We start from the raw sequence: 15,499 nt of genomic DNA, 5'->3' as shown, positions 1-15,499 counted from the left end.
CATCATACTGAATGTGCAGAGGGAACATATGATTGGCTATCATTTTTGCTTCTACTATTAGGCCCTTCTCTGGATGATGAATTTGACACTGGCTTTGCGGGATGATGATGATATAACCCCTCTCTTGCAGCTGGCCCATACTGATGAGATTGCTTTTCAAATTTGGGATACAAAACACATTAGAAATTGTCTGCACAGTGTTGTTCTTCATATGGAATTTGATATCCCCTTTTCCTATGACAGAAATGCAAGAGTTGTTCCCAAGCTTCACAGTTTCTCTGAATGTTTCTTCCAAATCATAAAATAAAGACTTGTTTCCACACATGTGATTGCAGCAACCCAAATCTAAATACCAAGTATCACCTGATGAAATCTCCTTCTTGTCGATGTAAGCCATCAAGAGTATTTCTCCTTCAGTCTTAGCGAAATTTACCTTGGTTTCCTTCTCTTTGTATGAGCATTCATACTGATAGTGGCCAAGCTTGTGACAGTGATAACATTCCACACTTGCCTTGTCAAATTGTGCTCCTTGGTTGTAAGAAAGTTGGCGTCCTCTACCTCTGCTGCTTCCACGAAGTCCTCTACGTCCTCTACCTTTTCCTGAAGAAGTAGTTCCTTCATGAGTATTGACCTTCAAGGCTTGCTCCTCCACAACATAGCTGGTCATCCTCTGCTCATGAACTAACAGTGAGCTTTGCAACACATCAATCGAAAGACTATTAATGTCATTTGATTCTTCAATGGAACACACCACATAGTCAAATTTGCGTGTCATTGAGCGAAGGATTTTCTCAATGACTGCAACATCTTCCAATTTTCTCCATGGATGCGCATCTTGTTTGCAATTGACAATGTTCTTGCAAAGTAATCATTTACTAACTCTTCTTCCTTCATATGAAGAATTTCAAACTCTTTGTGAAGAGATTGGAGTTGTGCACGTTTCACCCGTGCAGTGCCTTGGTACTTCGTCTTCATTGAATCCCAGATGTCTTTAGTAGTGTCTTTCTTCAGGATGGTTTTGAGAATGGCACGATCGATTACTTGAAACAAATAATTCTTTGTCTTCAAATCCTTCAATCTCTGATCATCCAATGTCTTTCTCTGCGCTTCTGTCAAAACAGTCTCACTAGTGTGCACATCAATGCTGATTTCCACGAGAGTCCAGTACTCCTTGGATCAACATACTCCAATGATCATAGTGACCATCGAAGCGTGGAATCGTAGGTTGCACAAAGCTGTTTTCATAAGCCATTGAATATCTTGCTGCGGCAAGAATGAAAGCTACTGCTTTTTCAAATTAGACCCCAGTGGGGGGCTCTGATACCAAATTGTTGTAAAACTAAAAACTGTGTTTGCTGCAGAATGAGTAAAAGGAATGCGATGCTGATTCATTGACTTAAAATCTAATGAAATACAAATGCAAATAACTGAAAGCTAGAAAATAAAGCAACCTCTAATCCCACGACTAACAACTCCTAATAATCTGGGATTCTCTTAAGGAATAGGTAAACACAACAGACTTCCTAACAAATAGGAGTTTATTGAAAAACAAACGACTAAATATCTAACAAGCTGAACACACGAAACTCAAATATAAACTTTTCTTATGAGAAAAAGACTTTAAACTCGATCAACACCTGATCTCTTTTGAACTCAAACAACCATCTTGTACCAAGATAATTAGTTGACAACTCTAATTATTATATTTAAAGTTTATTGCTCTGCCAACACTTGGTATCGATTTGTAATTGCTAGGGCTTGCTCACTTCTCTGCACTAGTACTTTTAATTATTGTCACTTTCTTTCAAGTTGTAATTGCAATGAGGGGAACTAGATTGAATCAATGAAGAATGTGCTTCACAAAAAAAACTTAACTAACAGTTGGGTAAGTGGCGGCTAGGTTAGGAAACTATGCTTATGTGGAGAAGATTGACCCCATGTTGAAACAATGTAATTAACATCAAGTAAGCAGTTTTGTAACTTGTGCTCCAACTAATGACTTAAAGATGGCCGATTCCATGGTTTGCGATAGTAGTACAGCATCCCTCGCCTATATCAATAATGAAATACATTCATTTCCAGTCACCTCTTAACTTGGAGGAACGTTTTGAGAGATATCCTTGCCGAATAGTTTGTACTTGAAAATATATTCATAACTATAATGTAACTTAAATATATAGGGCTTGGTTTCAATAGGACTGGATAATATATCGTGAGTTAGAGGTTTTTTCCCCAAGTCTTTAGAAGCCATTTTACAAAGGAGTAAATTTATCTTTAAATTTTTGAAGATAAATTAAGTGGGAAAATAAGGAAGGGGGTGAAAATAACAGCACTCTGAAAAAAATACATATCACAAGCTTGTCAAATCAAAATTACCTCCGCGATATTGATTCCTAAGTATCCAACAAATAAAAACAAAGAGATACTTGACCGCCACAACAATAAATCGAAATTAGTTTCTTGTTTTCAGAAAGAAAAAAAAAATTCAAAATGGAGCTCACTTGTACTTAACGTCATCCCAATGTAATTGAAAGAACCGTTGACAATTAGTCGGACATAGCAAATTTTATACAATGCTAGAAGAAGAAGCTGATGAAATTAATTACGTAGATTGAACAATTCCTAGTTGGACTAAGCAAGGCCATACAAAACACAATCAGAACTACAACTGGAAATCTTGGGAAGAAGACTGGGTCAAATACCAAAAGAAAAGTGTACATATTTAAATAATAATTACTTGTCAATTCTAACCATGCATAGATTTGATAAACAAACCAGTACTCAACAAAATGAGTAAGCAAGGGCATAACGCAGCAATGTGCTAAGATGAAAAGCAACAAAACATGGGTGTTCTAGTGATGAAGAACTCTTCCTCACTTCGGTATCTTCTAAGAAACCCATCACCCATATCCTTAATAAACACTATGCCAAAAATTGAAAACAACGTCCGTGGAAAACCGTCATGATTCAAGGTGAAAAAGCAACGTCTACTCCACCAACATGCTTTAAAAACCCCTATCACGACGGTGATTCACCGTTGTGGATTATCCACATCACTTCTTGTCCAAAAGCAATATCGTTCGAGTTCCACTGGAAGAAAAATCGAAGTTTGAAAGAACATTCTATGTCCCTATCATTTTTTTCAATACCATAGACGTTTTTTAATAACATCTATGTCGCATATTACTTGAGAAGCGACGTGGTATGTGTCTTACCATGTCTATGGCTTTAAGAAATTTGACAGGGTATGTGTCTTACGATGTTGATTTGTTTGAAACATTAACCCTTAGCTATTATTAGAACTCCAAAATAGCCATGATGTAATATTTCTTATGGAAGAGTATACGATAATTATTTTGAAGTGTTGATAACAATTTCCTTCATTGATTTAATATAAAAAAAAGGAGAAAAGGAAAGAACAAGAAGAAAACTCTATGTAAAATTATAATTGATTGAAAGATTATACTATTAGGTGTTGGTTCTATAGGCATGACATGCATATTCTCGTTTTGGCTCCAAAAGCCGGCCGGCTTGATTTTTAAATTGTTCCATACATTTATAATAACCAACAACATTATAATTATAAGAAGGATTAATTGTTCCACAACCGCTCGACGGATAACCTACGTACCATTTAGGACAAGCCACAAAAAAACATTATGCATATGACAAATTTATAGCGTGTGATTGATTTATATATTGAAACAATCCAATGTGCTATATATATCATCACAAGGTTTGGATTTTGTTCTCCCTCCCTAACCTAAACGAAAGTTGCCTGTAAGTCCTTATATATACCTCCTCGGAGAGAAGAATAAAAAATCCCGGAATCCTAAATACCAAAATCATCATTGCCTACGTTAATTCGATTCTCTTCAAGAATTAGCTAGATAGTACATATTAATTAGTTTGATTAAGTGTGATTAAAGGGTAATTAAGGCAGCCATGGCTCCAGCAGCTGCCGGAGAAAGGTCTTTAAAAGAGACACCCACATGGGCTGTTGCCATTGCCTGTGCAGTTTTCATACTTATTTCTATAATTATAGAACAAGCAATTCATGCTCTTGGAAAGGTATGTACCTAATAAATACGTATATATACATGTATAATGCAAGATTTCAATGTTTACTTTTATAACGACAGTGGTTCCAGAAACGCAATAAGAAAGCTATGCTTGAAGCTTTGGAGAAAATAAAAGCTGGTCAGTGTAATTTCCATATCATTACTTACATAATGCTGATAAATAATTATTTTAGTTTTTTTCTTTTTTTCCTTTCTTGTGATGATAATTTCTCCTGGCTCTCTAGACCCTTTGATATATATAGTACATCCATGCATGCAGAGCTCATGCTTTTGGGATTCATATCTCTACTACTTACGGTGGGCACACGATATCTTCCAAAAATATGCATCCCAGAAAAGTACGGAAATACGATGCTTCCATGTGAGCTTGAGAGCAAGTATAAAGATGATGGGGATGGCAAGGATGATGACAAAAACAAAGGAGGAGGAGGAGGAGATGGTGATGATAATGATAGGCGACGAAAGTTACTGGAATTTGCTGAAACCATGATATGGCGTCGGGTTTTAGCCGCCCCTAGTGGAGGAGACTCCTCTGCTTGTTCAGAGGTACGTACTTAATTAATTCATTAAATCAACATTAATATTATAATATACACATAATTAATAAAATGAACGTAACTAATTAATTAATGATCCTTGCCGCCCCCATCTCCTTAGAGCATCTCCGCCGCTTTGCCAAATTGTCCGTGGAGATATGACATGTTGAGGGTGTGAATGTACATCGGAAAATTAAAGCTTTATTTTTTAAATGGTTTTGGGCCTCGGATATTAAGTTGAATGCTCACATTATAATACGGGTTCAAATTGAGTCTCGGATATTGAAGAAACTCCTTTTAGTTTTCTTACCGTTTGCAAAATGAATTCTTCTTCTCAAATAAAATTATTTTTCTTTCATTTAGAGTTTCAATTATGAATTTTTTTTCCATCTAGTTAATACTGATTAACTAGAGAGTTTTTGGAAAATAGAAATTCGTTGGTAAAAATAGTTGGAGATGTGGATTAGACCAGTTGGTTAGAGAAGTGAGCATGCCCCTCCATACCATTGCTTACATACAAAATAAGAAAAATAGTTTGAAGATTATTTAATTAAACTAAATATTTATTTCCCTATAAAACTATAAAACAATAAAAAAAAAAGATATAAAAATAAAGAATATCAAACAATAAATATTATCATATCAAACACACCGTCAAAATATGTAATAAGTCAAATTGTCACGTATACCATCAAATTCAAATATAATTTTTTGCATTTAATGCTCTTATTATAAATAAATATTTTGTACATGTGTAGGGTAAAGTGCCGCTGATATCTCCATCTGGGATGCACCAATTGCACATCTTCATCTTCGTGCTTGCGGTTTTTCATGTTCTGTATAGTGTCCTTACTATGGCACTCGCGCATGCCAAAGTAAGTATACGGTACCATCACACTGTGACACATACGATTGTGCTTTATTTTATACACACAACACAACATGGATTTGAAATTAGAATTTAAAAAAGGAAATGTATGTTTTCTTATCAGACTGTCTGACAATATAAATTGCTCGTATGGCACAATGAACGAGACCCTTGATCATATTTATTTATTTATTTGCATATTATCTAGATTCCCTATATATATGTATGTAGGGCATGGCAAGAAATTGAGGAAGTGCAGCTTGTGTAACAATAATATTAGCCAATTTTTTTGATAAAATATGAATTAGCCTATTATTTATTGTAGTAAGTAGTTGAATGGGGTCAGAATTTGGGATCCAATAATGAAGCATTAGAATATATTTATATACTTCTGCATCTTAGAATATATCGACACTTAGTCTTTTCTACTCGTAATTTTGTGGCTTGGCAGTTCTCTAGCCGTGTCATGGAAATGTGATATGAGGACTGGACCACCACAAAATATTTTTGGATAGTAGAATTCCCATTTAGATTTCAAATAAAAAGTTAATGAATTAATTAGAAGTTATGTAATTATAATCGGCTTTTATGTTGACCAGATGAAGAAATGGAAAGCTTGGGAATCAGAGACCTCGTCCTTGGAATATCAATTCACAAATGGTATTAATTAATATTTTATTATTTTTACTTAAAATAGTTGTTCTTTTAGTCTTTGTTTCATGCACCTTTCTCCATCTCTATCATTTTTCTAACATTTTTCCATAATTTCTGAACTGATTTTAATTACATTTTTCTTAAAAGAGAAAATAAATTCTGAAAACAAAAAACCGAAGTGCTACCAAACGAGTCCATGTGATTGAACAATTGCAAATTATGTATCTTATTTCATCTCCCAGACCCTTCAAGGTTCAGGTTTACTCGACAAACTTCGTTTGTGAAGCGTCATTCTGGATTTTCTACAATGCCTGGAATAAGATGGATTGTAAGTTTTTCTTTATTTGAAATTAACCAAAGCTCTTAGTTGCTATAACAATAAACTCTTCCATACATATGTACATTGTAGGTGGCATTTTTCAGGCAATTCTTTGGTTCAGTTACGAAGGTGGACTATTTGACCATGCGCCACGGATTCATCAATGTGAGTAATTATATATAAAACCATTTGTGATGTAGTTTTGGCCCAACCCTAACTACTTTTTTATTGTCAACATGCAGGCACATTTTGCTCCAAATAGCAAATTTGACTTCCATAAGTATATTAAGAGATCCATGGAAGATGACTTCAAGGTCGTCGTGGGTATTAGGTCTCTCTCTCTCTCTCTCTCTCTCTCTCTCTCTCTCTCTCTCTCTCTCTCTCATCTCTTCCTTGTACTACTAATTATTGTTTGTTAATTTAATTTATTGATTTTGCAGTATACCACTATGGATTTTTGCCGTGGTGTTTTTGGTTCTAAATGTTCACAGTAAATCTCTCTCCCTCTTATATCTCTCTTCCGAAACACAGAGATCACAAAAAGCACGTTTTAAATTCTTGGTGGTCAATCTATCATTAATACTTTAAAATATACTGATAAATAAATACCTCCTATTTTACAGAATGGCACACGCTCACTTGGTTGTCATTGGCGCCACTCGTCGTAAGTGCTAGCTTCTTCTTATTCTTCTTCTTCTTCTTCAAGTCCTCTATCGTTAATATTTTTGTACTGCAGATTCTTCTTCTGGTGGGTACAAAGCTTGAGCTTATCATCATGGAGATGGCTCAAGAAATGCATGATCGAACTACAGTTGTTAAAGGCGCTCCCGTTGTAGAGCCAAGCAACAAGTTTTTTTGGTTTAATCGCCCTGAGTGGATTCTCCTCTTAATTCATTTCACATTATTCCAGGTGAGTGAGAGCTCAGAGTTTATAGACATCAACATCATATGCTATATATAAATTATCATTATATTATCCAACTGTAAATACGGACCAACCATTCGTGGTCTAAGATTCACAATTTTACAACATAACTACACTATTTTGGCAAGACAACATTGCTCTAATATGCTTGCCTGCATGCATGCATCCATATAAATCTTATGTATATATACATATAGGAAATGCTATATATTAATGGATTTGCCTGCTGCATGCACAGAACGCTTTCCAAATGGCGTATTTCTTATGGACATCTGTAAGTGATTAACCCTAAACCAATACTAGCTAATATTGTTCCTTTTCTTAGCTAAGAATTATTCATAGGAACTAAGTAAATTATTATATTGGTAATTATGTGCACTCTCTGAACTGTATACTAACTATATATACTATGATAATATTTGCAGTCTGAATTTGGGTTCACATCATGCTTCCACGAAAACTTGCCTCTGATACTGACAAGGGTTTTCCTTGGGGTAGCCCTACAGATCCTATGCAGTTACATTACCTTTCCTCTTTACGCTTTGATTACACAAGTGAGTATTTCAAAATTAGACATCCTCTTTTAGAAATATGCATGTATGCTTTCATATTCATTTCATCTTTTATACAAGTGATAATCTATTACTCTAAAGTAATGTAATTTAGGGGAAGGGGACTTAAAATCAAGGGAGTTGGCTCACTAGCCTGGCCAACTGACTTAACCCACATTTGCATATGCTTTCATATTCATAACACTATAGCTAAGTGGTCATCAGTCAGTCTTTCATATAACACCCAAATTTGGAGGAGCATTTTAGTTACAAGCACTGAAAAAATTGTTTAAGTTTTTCTTTTTTGAGAAATTAATTTCTCTATAATATATTTAATTATCCATATTTATGCATGCATGTATCGTATCTTAACGTGCAGATGGGATCTCACATGAAGAAAGCAATTTTCGAGGAGCAAACGGCAAAGGCTCTTAAGAATTGGCAGAAGGCTGCAAAGCAGAGAAAGAAGTTGAGGAAAGCAGGTGATGCTTCTTCCTCAGGGTTTGTAAGTGGGGAAAATACACCAAGCCAGGGTTCATCCCCACTGCATTTGCTTCACAACCAAAAGCACAGGTCCAATCAATCCGACCTCGAAAGCGTCCTTAATTCCCCTAGATCGGTATCTTATCAATCTGAAACTGATCTCTCGGAGAGGGAGGGCTCCGCACATGATGGGAATGGTATAAGATCAGAAGATCAACCTGCAGCACTAAGGAGAGAAGGATCGCATAGCGTTGATTTTTCATTTGTTAAGCCTTGATTTTTTATTTTTTATCCTTAGCCAACAACTATAATTCATCAAATTTTATACAAAAGAAGATAAAGGGAGAGATGCATGTTCGAACTCTAAAATTTAGTTTAGGGATAAATTCTTAAACCATTATCAGGATTTAGCTTGTTGATTAAGTCATAAAATTTAAAATGCTCAAATTTTGAGGAACTTGTTTGTATTGAAATTTGAATTCAGGCAGAAATTAGATCAATTCTAATACCCTAATCAACTATTTAGCACTCTACTGGTTGAAATCATAGCTATAGTTGAAGTCATTTCAAGATTTAGAAATATAGCCAAGTTCCCTTTTCAACCAAGATGAAGACTGATCTCCAAAAGATCAGGAAATATTCTGCAAGTTTTGAGAATTCCATTCCATCTCACAATAAATATGAAATTTTCGGTGAAATTTGATTTTTAAGCCCTTATTTTATACCCAAAAAAAGATTCATTATGACTTGCCCGGATGCCAAGCAACCATCTACAGGAACTTCTCCAGGAGAGAACAAAAAGAAACTCAGTAATCCTATGAAAACAACAGATTCAGACCTAAGGTCCCAAGACAAGCACCAAGGCAGAAAATTGTTATCAATGCCTGAAGTGCCTCACATTTGTGAAAAGAAGTGAAACTCCATACTTGTTACAGCAGTCTATAGCATCCCCATCTCTGATGCTCCCACCAGGTTCTGCAATAACACTAACTCCGCTCTCACATGCTTCTTCCACTGCATCTTTCCAAGCTGTTCGTAAAACAAGCATCAATCAGATTAATATAAAGGCTCCTTCATGTTTTTCCAGTTTAGTACAAGTTCCTCTCACTAAAAAATTTAGAATTTGACTATTCCTTGTATTATGGATTAGTAAAACTATATAACTTCATCTAGACTCCAATAATTATCAAATAGTACTCCTCTGGCCTTTCAGTGTTAAATAATAGAAACAGAAGTTATTGCAAGAGCTAGTAATTACCGAATGGGAAGAAAGCATCACTGGCCAAAGCTGCACCCTTGACCTCTTCTCCTGCTTTCTTCAAGGCTATTCTTAAACTCTCCAGACGGTTTGGCTGCCCACTTCCCATACCCAACATACAATTATTCTGCCCATAAGTTCAGGATCAGATATTTGTCTAAAAGTACCAACCAATTCAATCAAAGCTGCATACCAAAATATAATAAAATTGAGGAGGGGTGGGGTTTTAAAGGTGAAACAAAGAAAGACAACCTTTGCTATTACAATTGCATTGCTTTTGACATGCTTGACGCACAACCATGCAAACTCTGCATCACCAAGCTCACTTTCTTGTGGAGCCTTCTGAGTAACAACTTTAAACTGTATATCTTGGGGAGTTAAATCATCCGAGTCCTGTGCTAACCACCCACCGCCAACCTGTCTAAGTGAAAGCTTTCCTTTCTCATTTTTGTTTGCCTCAAGGATCCTTAGAGTCTTTGATTTTCCACGGAGGATTTCAAGCCCTTTCTTTGTGTACTTGGGTGCAACCACAATCTCATAGAACATCCGAGTTTCACCATCTGTCGGGCTTCTAAACTCTCGGATTTCCTTAGCAAGAGCCTGCAAACATAGCAAAACCAGAGCTTAGGAAAACAGAGCAATACGCAAAATAGGGAAATATATTACCAAGTTAAACTTCTCAGTGCTAGCTTTTCAGACTAAATCAGTTGGCTCAAGTTAAACTTGTCCATCACTTGCGCATGCAGAACTTTCATTGAGAAGAAAGTGACTTAGCTAGCCCTTGGAGTCTTGGCTTAAGCAGTAAAGAATTGAGTGATTTTGTTCAATTTTTTTTCAGTACAAAATAATAATAGTAAGGATTAGGGAAGTGCATAATAAATTGGATCTCATCTCGTGCATAAATTCCAGGTCAGACCCTGAAAACTCCAACTCACCTCATCAACCTCTATGTTGAATGCTACAATGCCACCAAATGCACTCACGGGATCTGCTTTGACAGCAAGCCTGTATGCTTCAAGTATATCATTACGTGAAGCTACACCACAAGGATTTGTATGCTTCACAACTACACAGGTAGGATTCCTAAACTCTGACACACAATTCCAAGCTGCATCGGCATCTAAATAATTATTATATGACATCTCCTGCATGCAGAAAGTAAAAGGTTTCAATGCTGCTCATCCCTATCAAAGATTTATTCTAAGTAGAATCCAATAGATAGGAACATGTCTTGTACCTTCCCATGGTGTTGGATAGCAGTTGCAATACCACCAGCATTGACCTCAGAAAGACTCTTGTCAACATAAAATGCAGCCTTTTGATGAGGATTTTCACCATAACGAAGGGGACTTTTGAGCAGTATAGGCACCGTTAAGCTCGGACGGAATTTGTCTTCAAACAAATAAAGAAGGCTGTCAATCTATGTGGCCCATCATGACAAGAAAAAGATAAAAATGAACTAAAAAGTGCATTTCCAGAGACATTACTATCTCCCCCTCTGTCCTGCTCTCTCCCCCTCACCACACAAGCTAACCCCTTGTACTATATTATGAACATCAAGAGTATTGGAATCTATTAGATGAATCCCCCTCCTCTCTTCAAGGTCATTTCCACTAACTCATAGTTCTGTTTTATGAATATCGAATAGTTGACTCAAGATATTGCAATATACCTGATGATTGGACATGTCAATTTTGATTGTAGTGTGTACTTAATAATTTAATATGCAAATTTATAAAATATAAGCAAAGTTAGACTGTATAATTCACCCATAAAACTAGCCTTACGAAGGCTAGTTTATAAATAAAAACAAGCAAATCAAAGAAGTACCTTCTGTAGTCTGCTTCCACAGCCATTCTGAAACTGCAGAATCATAAGAAGCAACATGCTGGAAAGCCTTCCATGCAAGCTTCCTTCGGAATTGTTGATCAACCTTGTCTCCCTTAAGATATTCTAGCAATGCAGGATAGTCTTCTGAATCAACCACCACCAGGACATCTTTGTGATTCTGTTTAACAAGAATATTCACTTTGGAACATCAGATAAAAATACTGAAACAAATTTACATCCTCGATATTATATTAGTTATTAGGATTGTTGTTGAGAAAGTAAATTATGGGCCATACTGTATAAAACGTATTTTACATTCCTAGCTAAGCCAAATGCAGAATCTATATGCATCCATCCCTGGTGCTAGCTGATGGCAGGGATTTTGAAAAACTCTAGTGCCTATGAGCCAAGCACTCAGTAAAACCTAGTAAGATTTATAAAATTATGGACCAAAAATATGCTAGCACTTCCATTCTGATAAACAACCTTTGCAGCTGCTCTAATCATGGCAGGACCACCAATATCTATATTCTCAACTCCATCTTCAAACTCTATTCCTCCTGCTGAAGTAACTTTTTCGTAAAAGGGGTATAAATTCACCACAACCACATCAAAAGTACCTGTTCAAATAAATTGTAGAAATTAATTATAACACATTTTACACGAGAGAGAGAGAGAGAGAGAGAGAGAGAGAGAGTAATGCAGGCATGGTAAAAGAATTTACAGTTGAACTCACCAATTCCATGTTTACTAAGAGCTTCCATGTGATGCTTTTGGTCTCTTCTAGCAAGGATACCGCCATGTACATTCGGGTGTAAAGTTTTTACACGACCATCAAGCTACAATACAAATCTAACGTCATGTTACTAGTTCACAGAATACAGTTAGAGCCCAATTTCAGATATTTCATAGTGTGAGTTTTCCACACAAGGAAAATCTGTCTAATGTAATCAAGAAAAAAACAAGATGCCATACCATCTCCGGGAAAGACGTAATTTGTTCCACTTTAGTGACAGACAACCCAGCACTTTCTAAAGCAGATGCTGTTCCTCCAGTCGAAACAATTTTATACCTACAGTTCATTAAACCAACGATCATGAAAAACATATAAAGTGTCTTTATTTATTCTATTTGAATAATGCAATTGAAGTAAATAGTGTCAAGCTGACTAACAAGTAATTGAGAATGTTTTACTCCCTTATAAATAGTAGTGCATAACGATTAACAATGACATAATACGAGGTGATAATCCTTAACCACAGCAAAGAATCAATATTTGGTTTTTAAAAAAAAGGTAGCCTCCTCAAAATTACCCCAAGTCCTGAAGCCCATTGCCCAATAAAGCAAGATCTTTCTTGTCTGACAATGATATCAGAGCAAGCCTATTACCTGAAAAAAAAAAAAAAATTACATGAATCACAAATTAGGCTTCAACTTAATAGTGGATAAAGAATAATGATAGAAAGAGAGGGGGGAAAAATGAAAGCACGAAAGAACAAACCCAGATAACATAGACATGCAAACAAAACAAAAAAAACTACAATTAAAACATAGCACAAAAAAGTAATAAGAAAACATAACATTGGAAAAGCACAAGTATACCGGAGGCAGGAAATTTGGAGTCATGGGTTGTCACTGTAAAGGTATCCTCAGCCGCCATGGCTTTAATTGTTCTACAACTTGAATGCAGCAGATGCGCGTTTCTGACTGAACAAGGCTGTATGCCACAAAAGATAGAGAGAGAGAGAGAGAGAGTTTTACGCATGTACAAATATAAACATAAATATATGTATGAAGATACGAAAAGAAATAAAGAAATTGAAGAGGCAGATACCGTGAGAAAATAAGAAGAAGAGAAATTGGTTTGTATTTGCTTGTTGGAGGAGAGCAGGAGAAGATTGGTGTTGGGTGTCGTGGCAGCAGGAGCAGCAGGACCAACAGCCAGACCCAGACCGAGCATCTCTCTTTCGTAACACTTCTGAGAGAGAGAGAGAGAGAACAGTTGAAGACAGTAAAGTAGAAAATGCGGAGCTATGTTGCAAATGTGGCGCCGCCGTTTATTTTAAGTGGGGGGAAAACCTAGCCGTTTCCTCTTTCTGTCCAGAAGAGGAGGCTATGAAAAATCAAGTTTTACAAATTACATTTTGACCCCATATTGTTTATGATTTTCACAAAGGCCACATAAATGTTCATATAAGTTCAAACTAACCCCTATCTGTATCTTGACCATATCGGGACCGTATCCTTGGTGTATTGGTTCTGTATCAACGCCATATCCCGTGGTCATCATAATAGAAAAGCCAATGATACATCATTTCCCGTACCAATGCGTATTAAAGCCGTATCGTACCCGCAGCCGTATCTAATACTCACCACGGGGAAGCACAGATCAACTGAGAATACTAGTTTATCTCAATGTATGTCTAATAAATGGATACAGAAATCACTTGGAGGGATCAAGTATGACATTGTTACTGCAAACTCAAACTTGTAAAGAAAAGAGCTCTAAAATCTCATTGCAAATGTCAAATTGAAGGAAAACACTCGACACTTGAAACAGGCAAAAGAATAGGAACCAATTTTTTACACTTGCAGGCTGAGGCTCAGAAATTCGAGTATGCTGAAATGCATATCAAATGAATTAAGGACGAAGCCTTCAGACAATTAAATCTTACAAAGGAGCATTCTGTGGCACCTACACTTCAATATAAAGGGCTTTATCTTCTTCTTTTTCTTTTTTCTTTTTTTTATAAATCTTTTTTAGTTTCTTAAATGAAAAGGACTTGAGACAGATTCAGCTGACAAATATCATGTCTGTATTGCTAAAATCTGAATTACTAAAATCGATAATATGTCTGCACCAGCTAAAAACACTACCAAATAAACATTATAATTAATACACCCCAAATCCTCAGCAAGTAAAACCTAATCCTCATATAAAAAACTACACCACCCAGGAGCCACAATGCATCCTAAATCTGTTGGCTTTACTTGTGGACCATTGACTTACTTTCTTTACACACCAATGATTCCTATTATAATTGTAATTAATTTACTTTAATTCCTAATTTCCTACTGTAAATAGAAATATGAATTTATTATTTACTTGGCCACTAAGGCTCCATTGTATAATAAATATGACATCTACAAAGTGACAACCCGGCCCTATTTTAATTACCCATTTAAATTATTAAAATTTATTTCATTATGAAATTACAATTTTAACCCTCGGGGGTAGGATTATTTTGGTAACTTTTTAATCCTTATTTTGGGGAAATGAATTGTACTATTACGTAGATCGTGTCAATACGAGTTCATAGATACGTGGTGGGCTCAATCGATGTTGTAACGAAGAAGTTCCGATATACAGAAGCCCAGTGGCATAACTGTAAATATTTCAAAAATGAATTTTTAAAAGTCTGATTTTCTTCTCTCTATCTCTCTCTCTCTCCGAGCCCTTCTCCCTCCGCACGAACGAACCCTCCTAAAACAGCCGATCGAATTTTGGCCTCCTGACGCCGCCATCGTCCACCTCCGGCCACAAGGTCGGTACCAAAAGGACAACATCCACCTCCTCTCTCCATCTCACCCCTCCGCTGCCTTAACCGCCAGCCACTGTAGCGAAAAGATGAGAAAATCGACCGGTTTTAACCCAAATTTTCCTAAGTTCGTTCCGGCGATTCCGGCCACCAATTTATTCGATCTATGTATGCTTTTTCATCCTCTCAATGTGTTCTAGCTGATGGTTGGGATGATCAGGATCAATTTTTGTGTTTTGAAACTCGATTTAACGCTTAAAGTTTGGTGGGTTTTCGACTCATGTATCCGGCCAGTTCCGGTCACTATTTGGGCCGGTCCAAGAATAAAAGTTGTTTCACTCAATGCCCTGGTTACATAGGTATATGTATTGTTGGGTGTTTCGAGAAATTTTTGGTCGCATGAATTTACTATGGCACCCACGAGCTGTCGACACGTGTAGCGGCTCGTGGGCAC

General features: G+C 36.3%; 2 protein-coding genes across 2 annotated transcripts; one reads left to right on the top strand and one right to left on the bottom strand.

Annotated features, from left to right (window-relative positions):
• Positions 1 to 3,945: 3,945 nt before the first annotated feature.
• Positions 3,946 to 8,716, top strand: LOC103336649 (MLO protein homolog 1-like). Its single transcript, XM_008239730.3, has 14 exons — positions 3,946 to 4,071; positions 4,143 to 4,200; positions 4,342 to 4,628; positions 5,377 to 5,493; positions 6,086 to 6,146; positions 6,383 to 6,468; positions 6,550 to 6,624; positions 6,702 to 6,790; positions 6,900 to 6,949; positions 7,083 to 7,123; positions 7,196 to 7,369; positions 7,623 to 7,658; positions 7,810 to 7,938; positions 8,315 to 8,716. The coding sequence occupies exons 1-14, from the start codon at positions 3,946 to 3,948 to the stop codon at positions 8,693 to 8,695; spliced, it is 1,710 nt and encodes a 569-aa protein (XP_008237952.1). The 3' UTR covers positions 8,696 to 8,716.
• Positions 8,717 to 9,116: 400 nt separating this feature from the next.
• LOC103336648 (AICARFT/IMPCHase bienzyme family protein) lies at positions 9,117 to 13,592 on the bottom strand. Its single transcript, XM_008239729.2, has 12 exons — positions 13,341 to 13,592; positions 13,109 to 13,223; positions 12,820 to 12,895; positions 12,482 to 12,578; positions 12,243 to 12,345; positions 11,993 to 12,126; positions 11,507 to 11,684; positions 10,914 to 11,068; positions 10,612 to 10,821; positions 9,929 to 10,276; positions 9,677 to 9,803; positions 9,117 to 9,447 (listed from the first exon to the last, which is right to left on the bottom strand). Exons 1-12 carry the CDS (start codon positions 13,464 to 13,466, stop codon positions 9,296 to 9,298), a joined length of 1,821 nt encoding a protein of 606 aa, XP_008237951.2. The 5' UTR covers positions 13,467 to 13,592; the 3' UTR covers positions 9,117 to 9,295.
• Positions 13,593 to 15,499: the final 1,907 nt, after the last annotated feature.

Source organism: Prunus mume, linkage group LG7, assembly GCF_029339155.1.
Source record: "Prunus mume cultivar Tortuosa linkage group LG7, ASM2933915v1, whole genome shotgun sequence".
In the NCBI taxonomy this organism is placed as follows: domain Eukaryota; kingdom Viridiplantae; phylum Streptophyta; class Magnoliopsida; order Rosales; family Rosaceae; genus Prunus; species Prunus mume.
This window is presented reverse-complemented; position numbering and strand designations above follow the sequence as displayed.

Bases quoted from the DNA above. Each gene is read 5' to 3' on its own strand.
- LOC103336649 (XM_008239730.3), top strand. From the start codon at position 3,946: ATGGCTCCAGCAGCTGCCGGAGAAAGGTCTTTAAAAGAGACACCCACA. The intron at 4,072-4,142 runs GTATGTACCTAA...TTATAACGACAG, and splicing joins CAATTCATGCTCTTGGAAAG to TGGTTCCAGAAACGCAATAA. The intron at 5,494-6,085 runs GTAAGTATACGG...TATGTTGACCAG, and splicing joins TGGCACTCGCGCATGCCAAA to ATGAAGAAATGGAAAGCTTG.
- LOC103336648 (XM_008239729.2), bottom strand. From the start codon at position 13,466: ATGCTCGGTCTGGGTCTGGCTGTTGGTCCTGCTGCTCCTGCTGCCACG. The intron at 12,896-13,108 runs GTATACTTGTGC...TTTTTTTTTCAG, and splicing joins CTCCAAATTTCCTGCCTCCG to GTAATAGGCTTGCTCTGATA. The intron at 12,579-12,819 runs GTAATTTTGAGG...AATGAACTGTAG, and splicing joins AATGGGCTTCAGGACTTGGG to GTATAAAATTGTTTCGACTG.